A 27837-nucleotide genomic window follows, 5' to 3' on the forward strand; every position below is an offset into this window, starting at 1 on the left:
GCGCCCGGCGTTGAATGAAATGAGAACAGAGCCATATGAGGCCTCTGGAGCCTGCTCCGATGCTCAATAAGATCCCAGCTGATATTCTACCTTACTCCACCTTCCTGCCCGCTACCCATATCCCTTCCTTCCCGTAGAGTCCACAAAAGATGGAGAGTTGATAAGGAAGCATCTCTGTCAGCAGCAGTGCGACAAAAACTGGCCCAGGTAGCTTGACCACTGGTCTCCACAGTTATCCAGTGCAGTCCAATCACGCACCCTGCCATTGCCATGGTGCCACGGGGCCGGCCAATGGCCTCGCAGCGGACATTCTTGCCAATTCAGGGGACGGTCTTACCTGAAGTAAACGTCGTGGCACCACTGGAGAAAGATGTAGAGATCCTGAATTTCCAATTCTTTCTGGCCCAGCTCGGAGAGACAGGAAGACAGCCCCTCGTGACAGCTGCTCACATAAACATTGAATACCTCATATTCCTTTGGGTAGACGTCAATGAGGTTCTTTCGGACTGAGATCAGGTCAGTCACGGTCTGCTCTTTGAGGTTTGCCAAGTACTGGCCCACTGAGCTGTCGACCTCAAATTGTTGCAATCTCTTGTCCACCGATTCTTTCACCGCTTCCCTCCATTTTTTTCTCAGCTCCCTGGGTCTTCCACCATCAGAATCCCCGCCCCGACTGGCCCACTCCTGGTCCACCTTCTCCTCCTCCTCGATTGCCTTCACCAATTGGTCCAGGTGCAGGGCCACGCGGGTTTCGCTCAGCGATTCCGCGACAATTTTCTTCAGCTCTTTCTCTAGCTCTGCGTAGAGTAGCGCCACGTCCTTCGCCTTCCTCCCGCTGTCCTTGCTTGCGCTGCCGTCCTCCGAGCTTTGCTTCTTCACCCGCTCGCACTCTTCCTCCAGCTCGATGATGTGGCAATCGGCTGCTGCCAGGTCCCGGCTCTGAATCAATTTGTTGATTTCAAGAACTGAACCAGATAAAAAGAAAGATTAACAGCCCAACAACATCACTAATAGTCTGATGACAGTTCAAATCCGCCGTCAAACTCCCAATTTCCCAAATGGTTCCAAGCTGCCAGATTGCGTAATGCAAAGCCATTCCAATCTGTCACATGGTAGGCAGGCTAAAAGCTAGTTCCTTTTTTTGTGCGGTGACGCTCCTGTGAAGCACCTCGGGTTAAAGGCGCTATATAAATGTAAGTTGTGTTCGTCTCAAAAGTGAGTGGGGTTTGATGTCTAACCTTGATTAAGTACAGGCTGGTAGGAACAGGAGGAGACTTATCTAGCCCATCCAGCCCATTTCATCATTCAGTTAGATCCTGGCTAATCTGTTTCTTTATCCATTTACCTGTCTTTGTTCCCGATCTCTTAATACTCCTCCCCAATGAAAAATGATCAATCTTAGCTCTTAAATTTTTAGTTGACCCCCAGCATTCACTGCATCTTAGGGGAGAGACTTCCAGATTTCCAGTCCCCTGTGTGTGCTTCCCGGGAACACACCAGAAAACGGCCTAGCTCGGATTTTAAGGATCTGGCTCCTTGTTCTGGACTCCCCCACCCCTCTCCATACCAGAGGAAACCGTTTCTCTGTATTGACCCTATCAAATGTGTTAATCATCGTAAACACATTGACTGGATCATCCCTTAATCTTCAAAACTCGAGGGAATACAACCCGTCCTCATCATTTAACCCTTTTAGCCCCGGGATCATTCTGTTCAGAAGGAAACTGGATAAAGGAGCCCGTCTCCTATTTTCCCATTTTCACTCCTCCTCTCTTGAAGACTGTGACTGGGAGCGGTGCACAGGTGTCCCTGCCTCACCAAAGTGGCCATTCTTCATGTGTGATCCTTGACTGTGAGTGTCAATGATCTGCTCGACTGCGGGGAGCATCACAGTTGCTCTGAATACTGCCCTCAGCTGATCACTCTGCACACGTGGTTTTCGAGCAGGGGTCACCAGGATGAGATTAGCACTATCGGCTAAATTCTCACCTATGTCCAGCATGATTGAGACTTTCCCCCACTCCACCTCCACCCCCGGCTGAGATCAGCTTACTCTACACTCACCAGTTAAAGAGTTGGGATCTTCCTATTCCTCAGTTGAGAAAGGATACACTGGCACTGGAGAGGGTGCAGAGGAGGTTCACTAGGTTGTTTCCGGAGTTGAGGGGGTTGGCTTATGAGGAGAGACTGAGTAGATTGGGATTATATTCATTGGATTTCAGAAGAATGAGGGGGGATCTTATAGAAACATATAAAATCATGAAGGGAATAGATAAGATACAAGTAGAGAGGATGTTTCCACTGGCAGGTGAAGCTAGGCCAAGAGGGCATAGCCTCAAGATTAGAGGGAGCAGATTTAGGACTGAATTAAGAAGGAACTTCTTCACCCAGAGGGTTGTTAATCTATGGAATTCCTTGCCCAGTGAAGTAGTTGACGCTTCTTCAGTAAACGTTTTTAAAGCTAAGGTAGATATCTTTTTGAACAATAAAGGAATTAAGGGATACGGTGGGAGCGCGGGTAAGTGGATCTGAGTCCACAAAAAGATCAGCCATGATCTTATTGAATGGCGGAGCAGGCTCGAGGGGCCGGACGGCCTACTCCTGCTCCTAGTTCTTATGATCTTATGATTATGATCTTATGATCTTAGTGATTCAGTATCACAAGGTACGCTGTCTTTACTTGTGTGGTGATTCAGTGGGTAGCACTCTCGTCTCTGAATTAGAAGCTTGGGTGTTCAAATCCTATACCAGAGACTGGAGCGCAAAAAATCTAGGCTAACACTGAAGTGCAGTACTGAGGGAGTGCCGCACTGTCAGAGATGCTGTCTCTTAGATAGGATGTTAAGCTGAGGCTCTCTCAGGTGGACATAAAAAATTCCACAGCTGCTATTTTGAAGAAGAGTGGGGGAGTTCTCCCCAGTGTCCTGGTCAATATTTACCAAGCAGCCTATTATCTGATCATTATCTGATCATGGTCTCCTCTACATTGGGGAGACCAAGCGCAGACTGGGTGACCGCTTTGCGGAACATCTCCGCTCAGTCCGCAAGCAGGACCCTGAGCTTCCGGTTGCTTGCCATTTCAACACTCCCCCCTGCTCTCATGCTCACATCTCTGTCCTGGGATTGCTGCAGTGTTCCAGTGAACATCAACGCAAGCTCGAGGAACAGCATCTCATCTACCGATTAGGCACACTACAGCCTGCCGGACTGAACATTGAGTTCAATAATTTCAGAGCATGACAGCCCCCCATTTTACTTCCATTTTTAGTTATTTTTTCTTCCTTTTTTTTTACATTCTTTTTTTTACATTTTTTACAATCCTTTTTTTTGCATTTATTTCATTTCATCTTAGTTTGTTCAGTTTGCTTACCCACTGTTTTTTTTCAGGTTTGCACTTGCTGCTGTTCAATATTCAGTGTATTAACACCTAATCTGTACTAATGCTTTGTCTTTCAACACACCATTAACATATTGTTTGCCTTTGCTCCGTGACCTTTTGGTCAGCTATGTGGCCTGGTCCAATCTCGACCTCCTTTGTTATCTCTTGCCCCACCCCCACCTCACCTACTTATAACCTGTGACTTTTCTAATATTTGTCAGTTCCGAAGAAGGGTCACTGACCCGAAACGTTAACTCTGCTTCTCTTTTCACAGATGCTGCCAGACCTGCTGAGTGATTCCAGCATTTCTTGTTTTTATTTCAGATTTCCAACATCCGCAGTATTTTGCTTTTATTTATATTATCTGATCATTGTCTCTTTGCTGTTTGTGGGAGCTTGCTGTGTGTGAATTGATTGCTGTGTTTCCTGCATCACAACAGTGACTTCACTTCACTGGCTGTAAAGCACGTTAGAACATCCTGAGGTTGCACAAGGTGCTATAGAAATGCAAGTCTTTCCTTGTCTGATTTTGTATGCAAGCCATTTATGCCTGTCTGCCAGCCCATATCCTTCTTTCTTTTACAACCTTCTTTTACAAGACTGCAAGTTGTCTTAGGAACATAGGAAATAGGAGCAAGAGTGGGCCCTTCGGCCCATCGAGCCTGCTCCACCATTCAAACAGATCATTGCTGATCATCTACCTCTATGCCATTTTCCCCATTATCCCCATATCCTTTGATGTCAATAGTATTCAGAAATCTATCGGTATTCTGTTCTGTTAACTTCCTGATTCCAGCAGCTATTGACAGACTATTGCTCTATCACCTTCTTTCGAGAGCAGGTGCCTCTCTGTGTCAGAGAAACATTCCCTCTTGTTGTGCGAACCTCTAGTCTCTTTTAACCAGTGATCCAGGCGAGAGTTGCCAACTCTAGTGGGACATATTCCTGGAGGTTTCATCACATGACCTCAAATCACCCCACCCGCTCACTCATCCACTCTCTTGCACACACACACACACTGTTCTGGGCACCACACCTTAGGAAGGATATATTGACCTTTGAAGGGAGAGCAGTGTACATTTACCAGAATGATATCTGGACTCCAAAGGTTGAATTACAAGAAGAGATTACACAAACTAGGATAAAAGCAAAATACTATGGATGCTGGAAATCTGAAATAAAAACAAGAAACACTGGAAATACTCAGCAGGTCTGGCAGCATCTGTGGAGAGAGAAGCAGAGTTAACGTTTCAGGTCAGTGACCCTTCTTCAGAACTGGCAAATATTAGAAATGTGAAAGGTTTTTTTTGCGTTTATTTTATTTTAGTTTATTAGTTTGTTCAGTTTGCCTACCCACTGTTTATTTCATGTCTGTACTTGCGGCTGTTCAGTTTTCAGTCCATTAACACAGAGACGAACGTAGGTGAGGACCTGGAAACAATCATTATTACGGAAGAGGTAGTGTTGGGCAAGCTAATGGAGCTAAGGATTGATAAGTCTCCTGGCCCTGATGGAATGCATCCCAGGGTACTAAAAGAGATGGCGGGAGAAATAGCAGGTGCACTGACGGTAAATTTCCAAAATTCGCTGGACTCTGGGGTAGTCCCAGCAGATTGGAAAACAGCAGATGTGACGCCACTGTTTAAAAAGGGAGGTAGACAAAAGATGGGGAATTATAGACCGGTTAGCTTAACCTCTGTAGTGGGGAAGATGCTTGAGTCTATTATCAAGGAAGAAATAGCAGGGCATCTCGATAGAAATTGTCCCGTTGGGCAGACGCAGCATGGGTTCATGAAGGGCAGGTCATGCTTGACAAATCTTTTGGAATTCTATGATGACATTACGAGCAAGGTGGACAATGGGGACCCAGTGGATGTGGTGTACCTAGATTTCCAAAAGGCCTTCGACAAGGTGCCGCACAAGAGGCTGCTGCATAAGATAAGGATGCATGGCGTTAGGGGTAAAGTATTAGCATGGATAGAGGATTGGTTGACTAACAGGAAGCAGAGAGTGGGGATAAATGAGTGCTATTCTGGTTGGCAATCAGTCACTAGTGGTGTGCCTCAGGGATCGGTGTTGGGACCGCAATTATTTACAATTTATATAGATGATTTGGAATTGGGGACCACGTGTAGGGTGTCAAAGTTTGCAGATGACACTAAGATGAGTGGCAGAGCAAAGTGTGCAGATGACTGTGAAACTTTGCAGAGGAACATAGATACATTGAGTGAGTGGGCAAAGGTCTGGCAGATGGAATACAATGTTAATAAATGTGAAGTAATTCATTTCAGTAGGAGTAACAATAAAAAGGATTATTACTTGAATGGTAAAAAGTTGCAGCATGCTGCTATGCAGAGGGACCTGGGTGTCCTTGTGCATGAATCGCAGAAGGTTGGTCTGCAGGTGCAGCAAGTAATTAGGAAGGCAAATGGAATTTTGTCCTTCATTGCTAAAGGGATTGAGTTTAAAAGCAGAGAGGTTATGTTGAAGCTGTATAAGGTACTGGTGAGGCCGCACCTGGAGTACTGTGTGCAGTTTTGGTCTCCTCACTTGAGAAAGGATGTACTGGCACTGGAGAGGGTGCAGAGGAGGTTCACTAGGTTGATTCCGGAGTTGAGGGGGTTGGCTTATGAGGAGAGACTGAGTAGATTGGGATTATATTCATTGGAGTTCAGAAGAATGAGGGGGGATCTTATAGAAACATATAAAATTATGAAGGGAATAGATAAGATACAAGTAGAGAGGATGTTTCCACTGGTAGGTGAAGCTAGGACAAGAGGGCATAGCCTCAAGATTAGAGGGAGCAGATTTAGGACTGAATTAAGAAGGAACTTCTTCACCCAGAGGGTTGTTAATCTATGGAATTCCTTGCCCAGTGAAGTAATTGACGTTTCTTCAGTAAACGTTTTTAAAGCTAAGGTAGATATCTTTTTGAACAATAAAGGAATTAAGGGATACGGTGGGAGCGCGGGTAAGTGGATCTGAGTCCATGAAAAGATCAGCCATGATCTTATTGAATGGCGGAGCAGGCTCGAGGGGCCGGACGGCCTACTCCTTCTCCTAGTTCTTATGATCTCATTATGATCTTATCTGTATTAATGCTTTGTCTTTCAACACACCATTAACATATTGTTTGCCTTTGCTCCATGACCTTCTGGTCAGCTATTCTGTGACCTTGTCCTATCTACACCTTCTCCTTTGTTATCTCTTGCCCCACCCCCGCTTTACTTGCTTAAAACCTTTCATATTTCTAATATTTGCCAGTTCTGAAGAAGGGTCACTGACCTGAAACGTTAACTCTGCTTCTCTCTCCACAGATGCTGCCAGACCTGCTGAGTGTTTCCAGCATTTCTTGTTTTTATTACTTAAACTAGGGTTATATTGGCTGGAATTTAGAAGGTTAAGGGGTGATTTGATCAAAGTTTCCAAGATATTAAGGGGAACTGTTAGGGTAGATAGAGAGAAACTATTTCTGCTGGTATTGGAGTCCAGGACGAGGGCGTTGAGTCTAAAAATTAGAGCCAGACCTTTCAGGAGTGAAATTAGGAAACACTTCTACAAACAAAGAGTAATAGAAGTTTGGAACTCTCTTCCGCAAACGGCAGTTGATGTTGGATCAATAGGTAATTTTTCATCTGAGATTGATAGATTTTTGTGAACCAAAAGTATTAAGGGATATGGGGCAAAGGTGGGTGTATGGAGTTGGGTCACAGGTCAGCCATGCTCTCATTGAATGGCAGAACAGACTGGAGGGGCTGAATGGCCTCCTCCTGTTCCTGTGCTTCCACCTTTGATCTTCTGACATGTCCATCCTTGTGGTGCCCACTTTCCCACAGCCAATCAGAAAGCAAATCTCTCCAGGATTGGATAATTCTAGACTGTCCCTTTTCTCCCCATCTGCTATTTGCATAACCAAAAAGAATAGCCAAAGAATTTTTTTTTAACAAAACAAATGTTTTTTTAATGCCTCCTTTTATTTAGCTCTGGGTTTTTCTCACTGTGGAGCCCCGACGGCCCAGCAGGATCCCGACTGGCGGACGACGAGGGGGATGTACGAAGAATTAAAGTGCCCTATTTACAAATAGCATATTGTAATTGGCTCAAGTTCCTTTCTATCAGCATTACTTGGGATTACATACATAGGATATATGGCACAGGAACAGTCCATTCAGCCCAGCCAGACCATGCCAGCGTGTATGATCCAATCAAGCCTCCTCCCATCCTTCCTCGTCTAAATCTATCAATGTCCCTCTCTATTTCTTTTTCCCCCATATGCTTGTCTAGCTTCCTCTTAAATACATTTATGCTACTCGCCTTAACTACTCCCTGTGGAAGTGAGCTCCACATTCTCACCACTCTCTGAGTAAAGACGTTTCTCCTGAATTCACTATTGAGTTTATTACTGACAATCTTATATTCATAGCCCCTAGTTTCGGACATTACCCAACCCACAACCTGCATTGTACCACTAGTAAGGTTATAAACACAAACCGGGCTGCATGTCTCTACGAGGGGAGCCTACCTGACAGAGGCTCCTTGACTTTGGGCACCGTCTCCGTTTGTTTCTCCGACTCTCCCCCCAGTTCTGGTTTCTCCGCTTTAGCCTTGCCCCGTTTAAGGAAGGACAGCCTCTTCTTCGATTCCAAGTCCACCGGCCCTTCCTTCTCCAACCCGTTTCCCATTTTCACCGGGGAGGAGAGCTCCTCCGACTGCCTATGGCCTTTCTTCTGCTCCTGGTTTTTCCAAGGCAACTCCTGATCTTTCAGAGTTGACGGGAGTCTGAAGAGCTGCTTCTTCTCTTCACTTTTCTCCTCAGTGGGCAATCGTCCTTTCTTCTTGACGGCCCCCAACATCTTCTTCAGGGGAGAAATTAGCGTTTTGGGTTTCTCACTGCCCTTTCTCTTTGGCGTGGTTGCCTCGCCTGATTGCGAGCTTTCGTTCAGACTCTCTGGGGCATTTGCCCCTTCCTCCTCTTCTTCATCGAAAGGATTATTCTCCTGTTCTAAGTCTTCGGCAAAGGGATTCATCTCATTGCTCATGTCTTCCTCGAAAGGGTTGGATCCAGCAGACATCCTGCTTCCCAATATTATTTCCTTTTGCAGCTTTACGGAGCCCTCATACAGTTTTGTGGGGCTCAGCCTGGTTAAGCTGCTTTTCCAGATTGGCATTGACTCCCCACTTTGGCACCTCCTGCACACAGAAAGAAAAGCACATTCATTAACCTGCTTTTTCATCTTACAGTGGCCTATTCATCAATGCCTTTGTTACCTCCAGTCTCCATGATCCCAATGCTCTTCCTGTCACCCTCCCATCCTCCAAACTCTGTAAACGTGAGCTCATCCAGAACGCTGCTGCCCGTATCCTAACTGGCACAAAATCCCGCTCACCCATCCATCCCCATGCCACCCCCGCTGCGCTCGCTGACTTACTTTGGCTCCTGGTCCACCAACAGCTCCATTTTAAAATTCTCATCCTCCTGTTCAAATCTCCCATCTCTGTAGCCTCCTACAACCCTACAACCCTCCGAAATCTCTGCGTTCCTCCAATTCTGGCCTCTCGCGCATCCCTGATTTTAATCTCTCCACCATCGGCAGCCGTGCTTTCAGCTGCCTGGCGCAGTGGTTAGCACCGCAGCCTCACAGCTCCAGCGACCCGGGTTCAATTCTGGGTACTGCCTGTGTGGAGTTTGCAAGTTCTCCCTGTGACTGCGTGGGTTTCCTCCGGGTGCTCCGGTTTCCTCCCACAAGCCAAAAGACTTGCAGGTTGGTAGGTAAATTGGCCATTATAAATTGCCCCTAGTATAGGTAGGTGGTAAGGAAATATAGGGACAGGTGGGGATGTGGTAGGAATGTGGGATTAGTGTAGGATTAGTATAAATGGGTGGTTGATGGTCGGCACAGACTCAGTGGGCCGAAGGGCCTGTTTCAGTGCTGTATCTCTAAACTAAACCTCTCCACCACTCTCTGTCTCTCCTGCTGTAAGACACTCCTCAAAACCTGCCTCATTGACCGAGCTTTTGGTCATCTCTCCTAATATCTCAAGTGGCTCGGTGTTCATATTTTGCCTGATAAACACCCCTGTGAAGAGCCTTGAGATGTTTCACAATGTTTAAGACGCCATATAAATGCAAGTTGTTGTTCAGTGTGTGATGTGATACTCCCTATGTAACAAGCGCTGGGAGAGTAGGGTCTGGGAGAGAGAGAGAGAGAGAGAGAGAGGTCTTCACATAGGCGTAAAACCTAGCTGTGGCTGAATATGGACCTGAAGCAAAGAGCAGGAGAATCCTAAAAGAGCTGGCTAGTTTGAACTGACTTTCCCTGGACTGGAAGAGGATATATCCTGTTACTGAAAACCAACAAAGGCCAACAAAGGATGCTTGGCATGTCTGGACTCGCTGCTGCGCAAGATATTTCACACAATTTTGTGATCCAGAATTGGTACCAAATGTGAGCGAGACTTCCGAGAAACTGCTGTGAAATTGAGTTACCTTGGCTACTGTCCAAGGCTGTGTGCAATAGACTGTCAAACTGTTACGGCATCTCCGTTCACTGCAAGTCATGACAAAGCTCCGGGATTAAATCTTTTTGCTGAGCAATGAAGTTGGACAGGTTAAAGGTTATGGGAGAGGTAAACCATCAGTTAAGCGGATTTGGCAACAGCAAACTTGGATTGTGCAAATTTGGGTATGGTGGGAGTAAGAGAATGCCACAGTGTCTTAGGAGAGGTCACTTAGAGTAGCAGAAGTAGGCGGAAGAGCGAGTTCTGGAGATTGTGTTTTGGAGGAACAATTACATAGAATTTACAACACAGAAACAGGCCATTCAGCCCCACTGTTCCAGGCCAATGTGAGTGCATTAGAGAGGGTGCAGAAGAGATTCATAAGAGTGGCTCCAGGGATGAGGAACTTCTGTTACATGGATAGATTGGAGAAGTTGGGACTGTTTTCTTTGGAGAAGGGAAGGTTGAGAAGAGATTCGATAATAGTGTTCAAAATCATAAGGGGCCTGGACAGAGTAGACAGGGGCAAAATTGTACCCATCGGTGGAGGGATCGAGAACAAGAGGGCACAGATTTAGGTGATTGGCAATAGAAGCAATTGTGCCATGAGGAAAGCAACGCTTGGTTAGAATCGGGAATGCACTGCCTGCGAGTGTGGTGGAGGCAGATTCAATCGAGGGAATTTGTTTAGTAGCTGAAGAGGAAGAATGGACAGGACTGCAGGGAGAAGGCCGGGGAGCGGCACTGGGTGAAGTGCTTTTTTCGGAGAGCTGGCACAGAGATGATGGGCCGAATGGCCTCCTTCTGCGCTGTAACAATTCTATGATTCTGTGGTGTTTATGCTCCACACGAGCCCCCTTCCACCCGAATTCATCTCACCCCATCAACATATCCTTCTATTCCTTTCTCCCTCATGTGTTTATCTATCTTCCCCTTAAATGTCTTAATCACTCTGGGATAGTGAGTTCCACATTCTCACCACTCTCTGGAAAAAAGAAGTTTCTCCTGAATTTGCTATTGGATTTATTAGTGACTATCTTATATTTATGGCCCCTTGTTTTGGTCTCCACCACAAGTGGAAACATCTTCTCTGTTAATTGTATATTTATTGGGTGTTTGTTTGTGTTCAGGTGGTGGGCATTAACTGCGGGCCCCACCAGTGCTTCTAAATAAAGAAGCAGACTGAAATAAGCAACGTCTAGCTCGGTAAATACAAGCTTGTATGTGTATATAGATGTGGCTCTCGATCTATCTTTCATCGTCTGGCTATATGTGTTGTGACATTTGTTGTATGATTGCCTTTAAGAATGATGTCCCTTTAAGATGTCAGTATGCTAATGAGCTAAGTACCAGGATGTAGTCGTGTGACCCAAAGCCAGAGTCACTCTGCAACTATAACACCCAGATGAAGGTTCTGTAAATAGTTTGCTCTGTATTGTATATAATAGTTCAGTTGTTAATTGGAGATCTTCAGCAAACTGGACTCCACACATTTCATTGATGTTGCACAAGACAACATAAAGAACTGATTATAACATTCTCTATGTCTATCCAATCAAACTGATTCATAATTTTAACAATCTCTATCAGGTCACTGCACAGTCTTCTCTTTTCTAGAGAAAAGAACCCAATCTGTTCAGTCTTTCTTGATATCATTCTTAAAACATTTTCTCTGCACCCTCTCCAGTGCCTCTACATCCTTTTCATTATTTGGAGACTAGAACTGTGCACAGTGCTCCCAATGTGGTCAAACCAAGGTATATGGAGTGTCATGCTGGGCCCCCACCTGCCAAGAATGAGGCACATTAATTTTGTCATGAACATTGATTTTAAACTGTTACTGGAGTGAAGAAAGGACTTGTTAAACAGATCAGCCGTGGCTGGAAAAGACATTTGCATATTAACAGACAGTGTTTGGAGGGACAAAGCAGCCATTCCCTGACACATTCAACCCAAAGTGGACCTTTGATTACCAGACGTTGAAGGTGGGGGAGCTCGCATTCCAGATTGACTGCTAAGATGGCCAAATACACGAACGGACATGGTCAAACCAGCTAGTCACATGACTAGCCTGCTTGGCAATCTGAGTTTTTTGAATTTGTACAAACAGTTTTGGAGAGAAAGCTGTTGGCTCCTGGATTGAGAAGATCGCTCTCCTGTCTGCTCCCATCTCTTTCTCACAAGCCTCTGAATCCACTGAAGACACATGAACCCCAAGAGAGAGAAGTCTCCTAGAGTGAACGAGGTTTAAGAAGAATACTGGGCCCCAATGAAAAGCAAGATCTACCTCCAATCAAGGATAATACAGTGACCTCGAAGAACCGTAACAAAAACTCTTCAGATATTACCTCAAACCTTTCCACTTTATTTTTCTTTTGCTCTTTTCTGTCTCTATTTGCATCTGTGTATCGCATATGCATGCTAGCGTGGGGCACGGCATGTACCCATAGATGTTAACCAACTTTCATTTTAATAAATTTCAACTTTTCTTCTTTAAACCCAAGAAAGCCTGTTTGTGCTGGTTTCTTTGCCTTATAATTGGAAAGCGGTGAACAAGGATTCACTGAGGGGGAGCTAAAAACACGGTGTGTTTAAAATTAAACCCTGTTACAGTAAGACCAAGTGAAGGCTGAAAGGGAACCCAAGACACCTTTCTCACCTGGTCGTAACAGGAAACCAGAACTGTACACAATACTCCAAGTGTGGTCGAACTAGGGGTCAATACAAGTTTAACAGAACGTCTCCACTTTTTAATTCTATCTCTTTAGATGTGCATCCCAATTGGTTTGCATTTTTTCTGCTCTTGTGAACTAGCGGGCAGAATTCAGAGCATCCAGTGGTCACAGTTAGTTCAAGGGCCTTGTTGTCTCTCTAACCTGTATCTTCATCGGCTTCGGAATATTTTAGCAGAATTGCGGCAATCAGTCAGCTGAAGAGCCCATTCTCTCCACCTGTCTCTGTGAGGAGACGTGGATATTTCCGGGTTATCAGTAAGCATTCCAACACAGTTCAATCAAGGAAGCATTGGATTTAGTGGGAAGAGTTTGACTGCAATCATTGACGCTTTGATGTTGCAATCCAATCACACCCACCACCTTCTCAAGGGCAATTCGGGATGGGCAATAAATGCTGGCCTAGCCAGCGAATCCCACATCCCAGGAACAACTAAAAAAAACCATGACTGCCATTGATTTGTACAGAGCATCTTATGTCCAGTCTCACCAACCTGAAACGCTGACTGTTATTTCTCTCTCTCTCTCCACAGATGCTGCCTGACCCGCTGAGCACTTTCCAGCACTTTCTGGGCTGGATTTTGCCCTTTGGGTCAGGACCCCGACGCTGAGGTCAAGTGGTGGGTCACTGTGGTAGGGAATCTGTGTGATTGTGACAGCGTGACTAGCTATGATCACCTTGGGAAGACCTTCCCACATGGCAAGAAAAAATTTGTTTGCTCAAACCTCTATGAAGATCTGGACAGATTCTACAAAGTCTAGCTACGCTACAGTGGTGGTGCCGTCATGCTGTTGGATTTCGCCATGTTTTTATTTATCCTTTCTGCCCTTCCTTTATCATTCATACTCATTTGATTCCAAAATAAAAAAAACCCTGGAGTACAATTACAGATCAGCATGATAACAAAGTGAAGGGTAGGTTTCAAAAATAAATTCGATTGTCTTCACGGAATTGGTCTTAAATTTTGACCCAAAAGTATTCGCCGTTTTACCTGAAATCCAGTTAAGCATTTTTTTAATGGGATGTGGGCGTCATTGACCAGGCCAGCATTTATTGCCCATCCCTAATTGCCCTTGAGAAGGTGGTGGTGAGCTGCCTTCTTGAATCGCTGCAGTCCATGTGGGGTAGGTACACCCACAGTGCTGTTAGGAAGGGAGTTCCAGGATTTTGACCCAGCGACAGTGAAGGAACGGCGATATAGTTCCAAGTCAGGAGGGTGTGTGACTTGGAGGGGAACTTGCAGGTGGTGGTGTTCCCATGTATTTGCTGCTCTTGTCCTTCAAGGTGGTAGAGGTCGCGGGTTTGGAAGGTGCTGTCTAAGGAGCCTTAGTGCATTGCTGCAGTGCATCTTGTAGATGGTACACACTGCTGCCACTGTGCGTCGGTGGTGGAGGGAGTGAATGTTTAAGGTGGTGGATGGGGTGCCAATCAAGCGGGCTGCTTTGTCCTGGATGGTGTCGAGCTTCCTGAGTATTGTTGGAGCTGCACTCATCCAGGCAAGTGGAGAATATTCCATCACACTCCTGACTTGTGCCTTGTAGATGGTGGACAGGCTTTGGGGAGTCAGGAGGTGAGTTACTCGCCGTAGGATTCCTAGCCTTTGACCTGCTCTTGTAGCCACGGTATTTATGCGGCTGGTCCAGTTCAGTTTCTGGTCAATGGTAGCCCCTAGGATGTTGATAGTGGGGGAATTCAGCGATGGTAATGGCATTGAATATCAAGGGGTGATAGATAGATTCTCTCTTGTTTGAGTTGGTCATTGCCTGGCACTTGTGTGGCGCAAATGTTACTTTTGTTTCAGGTCTTGCTGCACATGGACATGGACTGCTTCAGTATCTGAGGAGTCGCGAATGGTATGAACATCGTTCAATCATCAGGGAACATGCCCATTTCTGACCTTATGATGGAGGGAAGGTCACTGAGGAACTCCTGCAGTGATGTCCTGGGGCTGAGGTGATTGACCTCCAACAACCACAACCCGACTGGATTGCTCTACAGTGACTCGATGGGCTGAATGGCCTCCTGCTGTGCCATAGTGACTTTATAAGGTCCTGATTACTGACTGAAAAAATATATTTCATCCCTCGTCCCCCCCTGCTTCTTTGCCTCTTCTCGCTGGTCTGGGTAATGTCTCGATTTTAACATTCTCATCGTCGTGTTCAAATTTTTCCATGGCCTCGTCCGCTTCCCTCTTTATCTCTGCAACCTCCTCCACCCCTACAACCCTCTGAAATCCTACAAAGCCCCTTGGGACCTTTCACTGTGTTAAAGTTGCTATCTAACTGCGAGTTGTTGTTGGTACTCTCTATGTTTCAAACCCCACCAGACCAGTTGGATTTTCCAAACTTGCCATCAGTAATTGTTTGTCAGTAAAGTCAAAGAACATAATCCAATGTCAATAGAAACCTTTATCCTGTTGAGATAAATAAGCACAGTTGGCAATTTGCTTAAAGTCCATGTCCCATGTGATTTCAGGACTGAGACGAGGCGAAATTTCTTCAGCCAGAGAGTGGTGAGCCTGTGGAATTTGCTACCACAGAAAGCAGTTGAGGCCAAAACATTGTATGTTTTCAAGAAGGAGTTAGATATAGCTCTTGGGTCTAAAGGGATCAAAGGGTATGGAGCGAAAGCGGGAACAGGTTACTGAGTTGGATGATCAGCCATGATCATAATGAATGGTGGAGCAGGCTCGAAGGGCCGAATGGCCTACTCCTGCTCCTATTTTCTATGTTTCCCAGCATAGTGCCTCAGCTTGAAGGGTTGGTATGTTACATGTATTTGGTTACTGCCGGGCAAACATCATGGCGCAGTTCCAACTTCCAAAAGGGGTACTGTCTTCTTAAAGGTACACTGCCTTCTTAAAAGGGTACTGTCCTCTTAAAGGTACACTGTCTTCTTGAAGGGATACTGTCTTATTAAATAGGTATTGTTTCCTTAAAGACGCACTATCTTATTAAAGGGGCACTGTCTTCTTAAAGGGACACTGTCTTATTAAAGGAGTTCTGTCTTAAAGAGCCACTGCCTGCATGGCTTCATCTGTGCTATATCTTTCCTGCACCTCTCCATCTTGTGTTGCGCCTCTTCCACATCCTGTTACTCCCCTATCCGATCTTTCTGTCTGTTCTTCTCTCATTCTGTTTCACTCAATCTCTGTCCAATTCTCTGGGCTGGGTAGCGGGGAGCCGCTTTGGGATGGCTCCCTGATGTATTCCCATCGCCAGGAAAGATTCCCAGTGGTGGGCAAGGAGACAGATTGGCTGCCACCGAATGGGGGCAAGCCTCCCCGCAGCAGTCCAGGGGGCCAGCAGAGCTGGAGGCACCAACTCCCAAGTGGGGGAACATGGGCAGGAGAGGACGCACCTGTGGCCCCAACGAGCCATCCATAGGGGTTTCCCTCCAATCAGAGGGGCCTGCCTGCTTGACCCCTCTGAATGCCCTCGACTGGCTGGAGAACTCGGAGGTAAATGTGGGCTCGGGACCCCTGCTTAGTCCTAACGTCAGGGTCCTGAAACTCGCCCTCTGTCAGTCTTCTCCCTCCACCATGAAACTAATATTCAGCTACTCCCTCCCCCCCACTACCCTGACAAAAACCTTTTCCCCTCAATCCCATACAGTGGGACTGACCGAATAGCACTGTGGAGAGCCAGCATGGTCTCAATGGGCCGAATGGCCTCCACCTGTGCTGTAAACTACTCTAAATGACTACCTCGGACATTACCACTGATACGTTCTTTTGTCATTAAACCCCAAGCCCGGACTTTTAATCCCACAGTGGCGCAGTGGTTAGCACCGCAGCCTCACAGCTCCAGCAACCTAGGTTCCCTTCTGGGTACTGCCTGTGCGGAGTTTGCAAGTTCTCCCTGTGACCGCGTGGGTTTCCGTCGGGTGCTCCGGTTTCCTCCCACAGCCAAAGACCCGCAGGTTGATAGGTAAATTGGCCGTTGTAAATTGCCCCTAGTGTAGGCAGGTGGTGGGGATGTGGTAGGGAATATGGGGTTAATGTAGGATTAGTATAAAATGGGTGGTTGTTGGTCAGCACAGACGCTGAAGGGCCTGTTTCGGTGCTGTATCGCTAAATAAATAAATTACAGTACAGGATAGTGAGAGGGCTGCAGTTTAAGCGACAACACAGGCACACATCAAACAAAGGTGGAAACAGGGAGCAAGGGGCAGAGAGAGGCAGACAGACAGTGAGAGAGAGAAAGTCAGAGAATGAGAAAGAACACAAGACAGAGCAATGGAGAGAGGCAGAATGAGAGTGACAGAGAGAGCAAAAGCAAAACAAAGGGCAATGGAGAAAGACAGGGAGCTAAGAATCAGTGAAAGAGCGAGGCAGATGGATGTGTGAGAAAGAGGGATTAAAAAGGGAGATATGGAGAGGGAGAGAAAAAGCAATTTCTACATCTTAATTTATTCCCTCTCTCTGGCCAGGGTTTAAACTCAGACTGTGTGCCTGATATTTGCTGAAAGAATTGAATTTCTAAAGTCTAATTTACATTTTACAGAAAGAGGATAGACAGACTGTCCTACCTGGTGAAGGAACAGGAGCAGCAACTAAGGAAAAGCAGTTGGGCTTTGAGCTTTAACCAGAGACAAACTATCACTTTCAGTTCATTCAGGAGTTATCTCATATTGCACAACGGAAGTGAGTGAGAAATCACCCGGGAAATTTGGCCTGTTATTTGTAACTTTTTGGCAGGTTTCGCTACACTTCCCTTCTCCCCTCTCCTGAAGACGCTAAGACATCCTGAGCACTGGCCATTCTCCAGTACCTGACCTCCACACATAGGTCTGGACAGCTTGTGTTGGGAGGTTTTTCGACTATGGAAGGCGTCACAAAAAAGTCTAGTCCGGGGCTTATCTGGTGTGTACACACACTTACTTATGCAAAACCATTCACACACACGCGCACAGAGACACGCGCACACACACACACTCGCACACAACTTGCACACACAGGTACACACACATACCTCACATAGACACACACTCTCACAAACAGACCTCACACACACACACCCCTCACCTACACACACCTCATACACTCTCAGACACATGTGCACTCACACACACCCCTCACACAAGCAGACACAACAGCAGCAACAACTTATATTTATATAGCGCCTTTAATGTAATAAAATGTCCCAAGGAGCTTCACTAAAAAACAAAATTTGGCACTGAGCCACAAAAGACGATATTAAGTCAGATGACCAAAAGCTTGGTCAAAGATGTAGGTTTTAAGGACTGTCTTATAGGAGAACAGGGAGGTGGAGAGGCGGAGAGGTGTAGGGAGGGAATTCCAGAGCTTGGGGCCCAGGAACTGAAGGCACGGCCACCAATGGTGGCGCGATTAAAATTAGGGATACACAAGAGAGCAGAATTAGAGGAGCAGAGAGATCTCGGAGGGTTGTGGGGCTGGAGGAGGTTACAGAGATAGGGAGGGGCGAGGCCATGGAGGGATTTGTAAACAAGGATGAGAATTTTAAAATCAAGATGTTGCTCGTCTGGGAGCCAGTGTAGGTCAATGAGCACAGTGGGTGATAGGGGAACGGGACCCGGTGCGAGTTCGGACACAGGCAGCAGAATTTTGGATGACCTCAAGTTTATGGAGGGTAGAATGTTGGAATAGTCAAGTCTCGAGGTAACAACAGCATGAATGAGGGTTTCAGCAGCAGATTATCTGAGACAGGGGCGGAGTGGGGCGATGGAGATACGCAGTCTTCGTGATGACACAAATATGAGGTCAGAAACTCATCATGGGCTCAAATATGACAACAAGGTTGCAAACAGACGGGCTTAATCTTAGACAGTTGCCGGGGAGAGGGATGGATTCGGTAGCTAGGGAACAAGTTTGGAGCAGCGACCGAAAACAATGGATTCAGTCTTCCCAGTAATTAATTGGAGGAAATATCTGCTCGTCCAGTACTGGATGTTGGATAAGCAGTCTGATAGTTTAACAACAGCGGAGGGGCTGAGAGAGGTGATGGTGAGGTAGAGCTGGGTGCTGTCAGCGTACATGTGAAAACTAAGACTGTGCTTTCGGATGATGTTACCGAGGGGCAGCATGCAGATGAGAAGTGGGGGGGGGGGTGCCAAGGTTAGATCCTTGGGGACACCAGAGGTAATGGTGTGGGAGCAGGAAGAGAAGCCATTGCTAGTGATTCTCTAACTATGATTAGATAGATAAGAATGGAACCAGGCGAGTCTCACCCAGTTGGACGACAGTGGAGAGGTGTTGCAGGAGGACTGTGTGGTCAACCATGTCAAAGGGTGCAGACCGGTCGAGAAGGACGAGGAGGATCGTTTACCTTTGTCACGGTCACATGGGATGTCACTTGTGACTTTGCTAAGAGCTGTTTCAGCACTGTGGCAGGGGCAGAAACCTGATTGGACGAATTCAAACATAGAGTTCCGGGAAGGACAGGCACGGATTTGGAAGGCAACAACATGTTCAAGGACTTTGGAGAGGAAAGGCAGGTTGGAGATGGGACAGTAGTTTGCAAGGACGGTGGGATCAAGAATCGGTTTTTTTTGAGCCGTGGATGATGACGGAAGATTTAAAGGAGAGTGGGACAACATCTGAAGAGAGAGAACCATTAATAATATCGGTTAAGATGGGGACCAGGCGGGGAAGTTGGGTGGTTGGCAGTTTAGTGGGAATTGGGTTGAGCGAGCAGGGGGTGGGTCTCATGGACAAGATGATCTTGGAGAGGAAATGAGGTGAGAGAGGAACTCGAGAAAGATGTGAGATCAGAGCTCGGGCAGCAGGGAATTTGGTTAGGTGGGCTAGTGGAAGGGAGGGACGCGGCAGAGGCAGCTGATCGGATGCCCTCGATCTTAGTGAAAAAGAAGACGATGAGCTGTTCACACTTATTGTTGGTGGTGAGGGTGGAGGAGACAAAGGACAGGGGTTTAGGAGGATGGTTTACAGTTGAGAGAAGAAGCCGGGGGTTATTTTTGGATTCCAGGATGATCCTGGAAATCATGAGGGTAAGAAAGCGAGCATAAAGGCACTTTACCTGAATGCTCATAGCATTCGTAACAAGGTTGATGAGTTAACGGCACAAATCATCGCGAATGAATATGATTTGGTAGCCATTACGGAGACATGGTTACAGGTTGGTCACGACTGGGAGTTAAATATCCAGGGGTACCAGACTATTCGGAAGGACAGACAGGAAGGTAAGGGAGGTGGTGTAACTCTGATACTCAAGGACGACATCAGGGCGGTGCTGAGAGATGATATAGGTTCTATGGAGAATGAGGTTGAATCCATTTGGGTGGAAATTAGAAACTCTAAGAAGAAAAAGTCATTGATAGGCGTAGTCTATAGGCCACCAAATAATAACATTACATTGGGGCGGGCAATAAACAAAGAAATAACTAATGCCTGTAAAAATGGTATGGCAATTATCATGGGGGATTTTAATCGACATGTAGATTGGTCGAACCAGCTCAGTCAGGGTAGCCTTGAGGAGGAATTCGTTGAGTGTATCCGTGATAGTTTTCTTGAACAGTATGTAATGGAACCGACGAGGGAACAAGCTATCCGAGATCTAGTCCTGTGTAATGAGACAGGAATAATTAATGACCTCATGGTTAGGGATCCTCTTGGAAGGAGTGATCACAGTATGGTTGAATTTAGAATACAGATGGAGAGTGTGAAGATAAAATCCAATACCAGGGTCCTGTGCTTGAACAAGGGGGACTACAATAGAATGAGGGAGGACTTGGCTAAAGTAGACTGGAAACAAAGATTTTACGGTGGGACAGTTGACGAGCAGTGGAGGACTTTCAAAGCAATTTTTCAAAGTGCTCAGTAAAAGTATATTCCAGTGAAAAGGAAGGACTGGAAGAAAAGGGGTAATCTGCCATGGGTGTCAAAGGAAATAAGGGAGGCTATCAATTTGAAAAAGAAGGCATACAAAGTGGCCAAAAACAGCATGAAACTAGAAGATTGGGAAAACTTTAAAGGTCAACAGAAAGCCACAAAAAGAGCTATAAAGAAAAGTAAGATAGAATATGAGAAAAAAACTAGCACAGAATATAAAGACAGATAGCAAAAGTTTCTATAAATATATAAAACGAAAAAGAGTGGCTAAAGTAAATGTTGGTCCTTTAGAGGATGAGAAGGGGAATTTAGTTATGGGATATGATGAAATGGCCGAGGCATTGAACAGGTATTTTGTATCGGTCTTCACAGTGGAGGACATTAATAACATGCCAGTAATTGACAAAGAGACGAACGTAGGTGAGGACCTGGAAACAATCATTATTACGGAAGAGGTAGTGTTGGGCAAGCTAATGGAGCTAAGGATTGATAAGTCTCCTGGCCCTGATGGAATGCATCCCAGGGTACTAAAAGAGATGGCGGGAGAAATAGCAGGTGCACTGACGGTAATTTTCCAAAATTCGCTGGACTCTGGGGTAGTCCCAGTTGATTGGAAAACAGCAGATGTGACGCCACTGTTTAAAAAGGGAGGTAGACAAAAGATGGGGAATTATAGACCGATTAGCTTAACCTCTGTAGTGGGGAAGATGCTTGAGTCTATTATCAAGGAAGAAATAGCAGGGCATCTCGATAGAAATTGTCCCATTGGGCAGACGCAGCATGGGTTCATGAAGGGCAGGTCATGCTTGACAAATCTTTTGGAATTCTATGATGACATTATGAGCAAGGTGGACAATGGGGACCCAGTGGATGTGGTGTACCTAGATTTCCAAAAGGCCTTCGACAAGGTGCCGCACAAGAGGCTGCTGCATAAGATAAGGATGCATGGCGTTAGGGGTAAAGTATTAGCATGGATGGAGGATTGGTTGACTAACAGGAAGCAGAGAGTGGGGATAAAGGAGTGCTATTCTGGTTGGCAATCAGTCACTAGTGGTGTGCCTCAGGGATCGGTGTTGGGACCGCAATTATTTACAATTTATATAGATGATTTGGAGTTGGGGACCACGTGTAGGGTGTCAAAGTTTGCAGATGACACTAAGATGAGTGGCAGAGCAAAGTGTGCAGATGACTGTGAAACTTTGCAGAGGAACATAGATACATTGAGTGAGTGGGCAAAGGTCTGGCAGATGGAATACAATGTTAATAAATGTGAAGTCATTCATTTCGGTAGGAGTAACAGTAAAAAGGATTATTACTTGAATGGTAAAAAGTTGCAGCATGCTGCTATGCAGAGGGACCTGGGTGTCCTTGTGCATGAATCGCAGAAGGTTGGTCTGCAGGTACAGCAAGTAATTAGGAAGGCAAATGGAATTTTGTCCTTCATTGCTAAAGGGATTGAGTTTAAAAGCAGAGAGGTTATGTTGCAGCTGTATAAGGTACTGGTGAGGCCGCACCTTGAGTACTGAGTGCAGTTTTGGTCTCCTCACTTGAGAAAGGATGTACTGGCACTGGAGGGGGTGCAGAGGAGGTTCACTAGGTTGATTCCGGAGTTGAGGGGGTTGGCTTATGAGGAGAGACTGAGTAGATTGGGATTATATTCATTGGAATTCAGAAGAATGAGGGGGGATCTTATAGAAACATATAAAATTAGGAAGGGAATAGATAAGATACAAGTAGAGAGGATGTTTCCACTGGCAGGTGAAGCTAGGACAAGAGGGCATAGCCTCAAGATTAGAGGGAGCAGATTTAGGACTGAATTAAGAAGGAACTTCTTCACCCAGAGGGTTGTTAATCTATGGAATTCCTTGCCCAGTGAAGTAGTTGACGCTACTTCAGTAAACGTTTTTAAAGCTAAGGTAGATATCTTTTTGAACAATAAAGGAATTAAGGGATACGGTGAGAGCACGGGTAAGTGGATCCGAGTCCACGAAAAGATCAGCCATGATCTTATTGAATGGCGAAGCAGGCTCAAGGGGCCGGACGGCCTACTCCTGCTCCTAGTTCTTATGATCTTATGATCCTGGGATAGTGAGCAGTTTTAGGATGAAAGCAGGACCTGTTACATACCTCATACATGCAGATACAGACCTCACACACACATTCAAACACACATGCACACACACACATATAATGAAAGCAAAATACTGCAGACGGCGGAAATCTGAAACAAAAACAAGAAGTGCTGGAAATACTCAACAGGTTTGGCAGATCCTGTCAGACCTGCTGAGTATTTCCAGCATTTTTTGTTTTTGTCACACACACACACACACACACACACACACACACACACACACACACACACACACACACACACACACACACACACATGTGTGCACACCTCGCACACACACCTCACACACACATATCTCACATATACACGCACACACACACCTCACGCATACACACACGCACACACTTCACATGTACGCACACGCACACATACGCACACCTCACGCACACACACACATGCACACTCACACCTCACATACATACCTCATGTGCATACACACACACACATGCACGCACTCACACACACATGCATACACACTCACACACACGTGCACACACCTTACACGCATACAGACACACATCACACATACACACACGCACCTCACATGCACACTGGCACACTTCACACTCTCATACACGCATGCATCTGCACACGCACAACCATGCACAAACATACACACAACATGTGACACGCATGTGCCCCCAACATGCAAGCACAAATGTACATGCGCGCACACACACACACACACATAAGGATACTTTAGGGGTCACTAGTTAGCAATTGGGATTATGCTGGCTGATTTTAACCCTCCTTATCCTTTTCAGTATTACACCTTGTATTGTGTCAGAAGGAAACCTGTATTCTGCATTCACCTGCCTGCTAATTGGATGAACCCAGAGGTTTCATCACATGACCTCCCACCTCCAACTGCCCCACCTAGTCGAACAGCCCTTCTCCCCCCCACTCCGCCCCCGTCCCGACCAATATCTTTCCCACTAATAAATGAAAGTTTTCAAAAATGGATTGGTAAAGTAGTATTTCTTTTTAATGCCCCTGCGATTTGAGGTTTCCACAGTGAGAATGGCACAGAAAGAAATGTTTTGCTTCCGTATTTGTGTCAGCCTCCGTGCATAGCTCTCGCCTCTGAGTCAGGAGGTCATGGGTTTGAGTCCCACTCCAGAGACTTGAACACATAATTCAGGCTGATGCTCCCAGTGCAGTACCGAGGGAGTGCTGCACTGTCAGGGGTGCCGTCTTTCAGAGGAGACATTGATCTGAGACCCTGTCTGCCCTCTTGGGTGAATGGAAAAGATTCCATGGTGCTATTTAGAAGAGCTGGGGGGTTCTCCCCGGTGTCCTGTCCAATATTTATCCCTCAATCAACGTTACGAAAACAGATTATCCAGTCATTATCACATTGCTGTTTGTGGGAGCTTGCTGTGCGCAAATTGGCTGCTGCGTTTCCTACATCACTACAGTAACCACACTGCACAAAGTACATCATCAGCTGTAAAGCACTTTGGGACATCCTATCGTTGTGAAAGGTGCTATATAAATGCAAGTTTTCCTTTCTCTTCCTAACAAAGCAGGTTCTACTACTGTTCCTAAGATACATCAATGTCCTCAGTAACCCAAACGATGGGAACTGGAATCATTAATCAGTGAATGTGGGACAAAACCTGTAACTGGGCAGACCAATGGCAGATGCAGTTCAAGGCAGACATAAATGTAAAGTGCTCCATAGGAGAAGGAGAAACAGGTGTCTCACAAGCTGCCCGAATGGTGCTGAAATAGCCACAGATGGAGTTGAAAGCGACCGGACAGTATTGGTAAGAAAGCAAGAACTTGCATTTGTATAGCGTCTTTCACAGCCTCCAGTGGTGCTTTGAAGTGTGTCTCTTTTGTAATGTAGGGAATGCAGATGCTAATTTGCGCACAGCAAGCGCCCACAAAACAGCAATGAGAAACATGACAGATCACCTATTTTTGTGATATTGATTGACCAGGAGAACTCCCCTGCTCTTCTTCAGAATAGTGCAGTGGGATCTTTTACATCCACCTGAGAGGGCAGACGGGGCCTCGGTTTAACATCTCATCCGAAAGACAGCGCAGCACCCTCTCTGTGCTGCATTGGGAACGCCAGCCTGGATTTTGTGCTCAAGTCTCTGGAGCGGGACTTGAACCCACAACCTTCGGACTCTGAGCGGCCGTGCAATAAAACGCAGCTGACACCTGAAGCCCGGTGAACTCTCAATCTGTCCAACCAGAGCTCAGCAGTGATCACCAAAAGCTGCAGAACGTTGAGCCAAACAGCCTAAAATACCAGAAGACAGTCAGGAAGTGGTCACGATCAGACAGCAGGGAGCTCTGCTTTAAGTGCAGTGCCCTGTTGTGCTCAATGAGACACAGGGGATGTGATCGAGTCACTGGAAACAGAGCAGAACAGAATCTCGGAGCTGCTCCCTCAGTGACTGGAGCTGCTCCCTCAGTGACTGGAGCTGCTCCCTCAGTGACTGGAGCTGCTCACTCAGTGACTGGAGCTGCTCACTCAGTGACTGGAGCTGCTCACTCAGTGACTGGAGCTGCTCACTCACTGACTGGAGCTGCTCAGGGGAGATACAGGTCCTAACACGTGGCGGGTACATTTAGCATTGATATTATACTCCTTAAGTAAAAAGTAAATCTCACATGGAACTGAAAGTATTGACTGCAATCGTAAAATATTTCCAGACCTTCTTCATCTGTAATTATCGTGTGATTTAAAGGAAACACTTTGCCAATTCTGCTGCAAACACTGAACAGAGAGAGGAAATAAAAACAGCACAAACATAGTCACAACTTTTCCAATCAAATTAATTCCCTGAACTCTTAGAATTCGACTAGAGAAATACAGAGGCTGCAAGCTCCAGGAACTTTTCCTTTCAATTCAGAACCTCACACAAAATAGAGAGAGAGAGAGAGAGAGAGAACATCTTAATCGCGGGTGAAAATAATATACACAGAGGAAGATTTGACTCACCTGTTCCGGAGAGTACAGAGATAGAGAGAGAAAAATAAACTTTTTAAAAAGTTGGCTGTGAGTTACTGGAGAGGTTTCTCAGCCTGTGTCCTGCTCTCTGAGACAGTCAGGAATGAAGCTTCAGTGCAGGCTGTGGGGTTTTCCATATGGGACCTCCCCAGTGATCTGTCTTTAAGACAGTTTGTATATGTTTGGACCATTTCCAAATGTCCAAGTAAACACACACACAATTGTGTTTGTGGATTTTTAACCTGTGACTGTCCGTGGTATCTGTTGCCAAAACAGCAGTGCAATCATTATGGTGCCCTCCTAATTCTCCCACTCACCCCCCTTTCTCTTCTCTTAATCCCCTGCTTTCCTTTATCTTCTCTTTTTAAGCCTTTAATTTTCTCTTATATCTGCTGTTCTTTATTTCTCTCCGAATTCTGCCTTCTATTTCTCAATTTTAAAGAGTCATAGAGTTATACAGCACAGAAACAGGCCCTTCGGCCCATCGTGTCCGTGCCGGCCATCAAGCACCCATCTATTCTCACCCCATATTTCAGCCCGTAGCCTTGCATGCTATGGTGGTGTTTCAAGTGCTCATCTAAATACTTCTTAAATGTTGTAAGGGTTCCTGCCTCCACCACCCCTTCAGGCAGTGCTTGTTCCACATTTTCAAAGGATGACGAGCCTCCCATTTTATTTTTAGTTTTTTTTTTTCTTTTGTATTTGTTTATTTTATTTTAGTTTGTTTAGCTTGTTTCTACTGTGCCGATCCACTGGTTTTTTTTCTCCACGTTTGTGCTTGGGGCCAGGCTGTTCCGTTTTCTGTCCATTAACACCCTCTCTGTCTTTCAGCGCACCATTAACTTACCGTTTGTCTTTGCTCCATGACCTTCTGGTCAGTTATTTTCTGTGACCTTATCCTATCAACACCTTCTCTTTTGTTATCTCTTGCCCCACCCCCGCTTTATTTGCTTAAAATCTTTTACATTTCTAATATTTGTCAGTTCTGGCGAAAGGTCACCGACCTGAAACATTAACTCTGCTTCTGTCTCCACTGATGCTGCCAGACCTGCTGAGTATTTCCAGCATTTCTTGTTTATATTTTGTTCCAGACTCCAACCACCCTCTGGGTGAAATTTTATTTCATCAAATCCCCTCTAAACCTCCTGCCCCTTACCTTAAATCTATGCCCCCTGGTTATTGACACCTCTGCTAAGGCTATCTACCCTATCTATGCCCCTCATAATTTTGTATACCTCTATCAGGTCCCCCCTCAGCCCACTCTGCTATAAAGAAAACAACCCTAGCCTTTTCAGTCTCTCTTCATAGCTGAAATGCTCCAGCCCAGGCAACATCCTGGTGAATCTCCTCTCCAGTGCAATCACATCCTTCCTATAGTGTGGTGCCCAGAACTGTACACAGTACTCCAGCTGTGGCCTAACTAGTGTTTTATACAGCTCCATCATAACCTCTCTGCTCTTATATTCTATGCCTTGGCAAATAAAGGCAAGTATCCCATATGCCTTCCTAAACACCTTATCTACCTGTGCTGCTGCCTTCAGTGATCAATGGACAAGTACAGCAAGGCCCCTCTGACCCTCTGTACTTCCTAGGGTCCTACCATCCATTGTATATTCCCTTGCCTGTTAGTCCTCCAAAATGCATCACCTCATACTTCTCAGGAATAAGTTCCATTTGCCACTGCTCCACCCATCTTGCCAGCCCATCTATATCGTCCTGTAATCTAAGGCTTTTCTCCTCACTATTTACAACATCACCAATTTTCATGTCATCCGCGAACTTACTGATCATACCTCCTATATTCATGTCTAAATCATTAATGTACACTACAAACAGCAAGGATCCCAGCACCGATCCCTGTGGTACACCACTGGTCACAGGCCTCCATTCGCAAAAACAACCCTCGACCATCACCCTCTGCCTCCTGCCACGAAGCCAATTTTGGATCCACTTTGCCAAATTGCCCTGGATCCCATGGGCTCTTACCTTCTTGACCAATCTCCCATGTGGGACCTTATCAAAAGCCTTACTGAAGTCCATGTAGACTACATCAACTGCTTTACCCTCATCTACACATCTAGTCACTTCCTCACTCTAGTTCTCTCAATTCTGCTCTATTTCTTTCTCAATTCTGCTGTCTATTTCTCTTCCCTTTTCTCTTTCTTTAACTCTTAATTATCCTTTTTTTAGCTCTTCATCTATCCTTTCAATTCTCTTAATTTAAAAATAAAACTCATTTTTGGAATGCAAAGGTTAGCATTTATTGCCTTTCCCTAATTGCCCTTGGGAAGGTGGTG

The 27837-nt window shown here is 45.8% G+C and overlaps 1 protein-coding gene across 3 annotated transcripts in view; it reads right to left on the reverse strand.

Annotated features, from left to right (window-relative positions):
• Positions 1 to 25662, reverse strand: part of LOC137353042 (exocyst complex component 3-like) — a 49175-nt gene extending 23513 nt beyond the window's left edge. Inside the window, exons 1-4 of one of the 3 annotated variants that reach the window (XM_068018973.1) lie at positions 25532 to 25662; positions 25201 to 25306; positions 7902 to 8569; positions 338 to 965 (exon numbers count right to left, since the gene is read on the reverse strand). In XM_068018973.1, coding sequence (XP_067875074.1) covers positions 338 to 965; positions 7902 to 8569; positions 25201 to 25253 — 1349 coding nt within the window. In that variant the 5' untranslated portion in view covers positions 25254 to 25306; positions 25532 to 25662. Of the gene's footprint in view, positions 1 to 337; positions 966 to 7901; positions 8570 to 17140; positions 17194 to 25200; positions 25307 to 25531 lie in introns of those variants that run through there. The other 2 variants (XM_068018974.1, XM_068018975.1) reach the window with 2 other exon arrangements.
• Positions 25663 to 27837: the final 2175 nt, after the last annotated feature.

The sequence above is a fragment of the Heterodontus francisci genome, chromosome 40 (assembly GCF_036365525.1).
Source record: "Heterodontus francisci isolate sHetFra1 chromosome 40, sHetFra1.hap1, whole genome shotgun sequence".
Taxonomy (NCBI): domain Eukaryota; kingdom Metazoa; phylum Chordata; class Chondrichthyes; order Heterodontiformes; family Heterodontidae; genus Heterodontus; species Heterodontus francisci.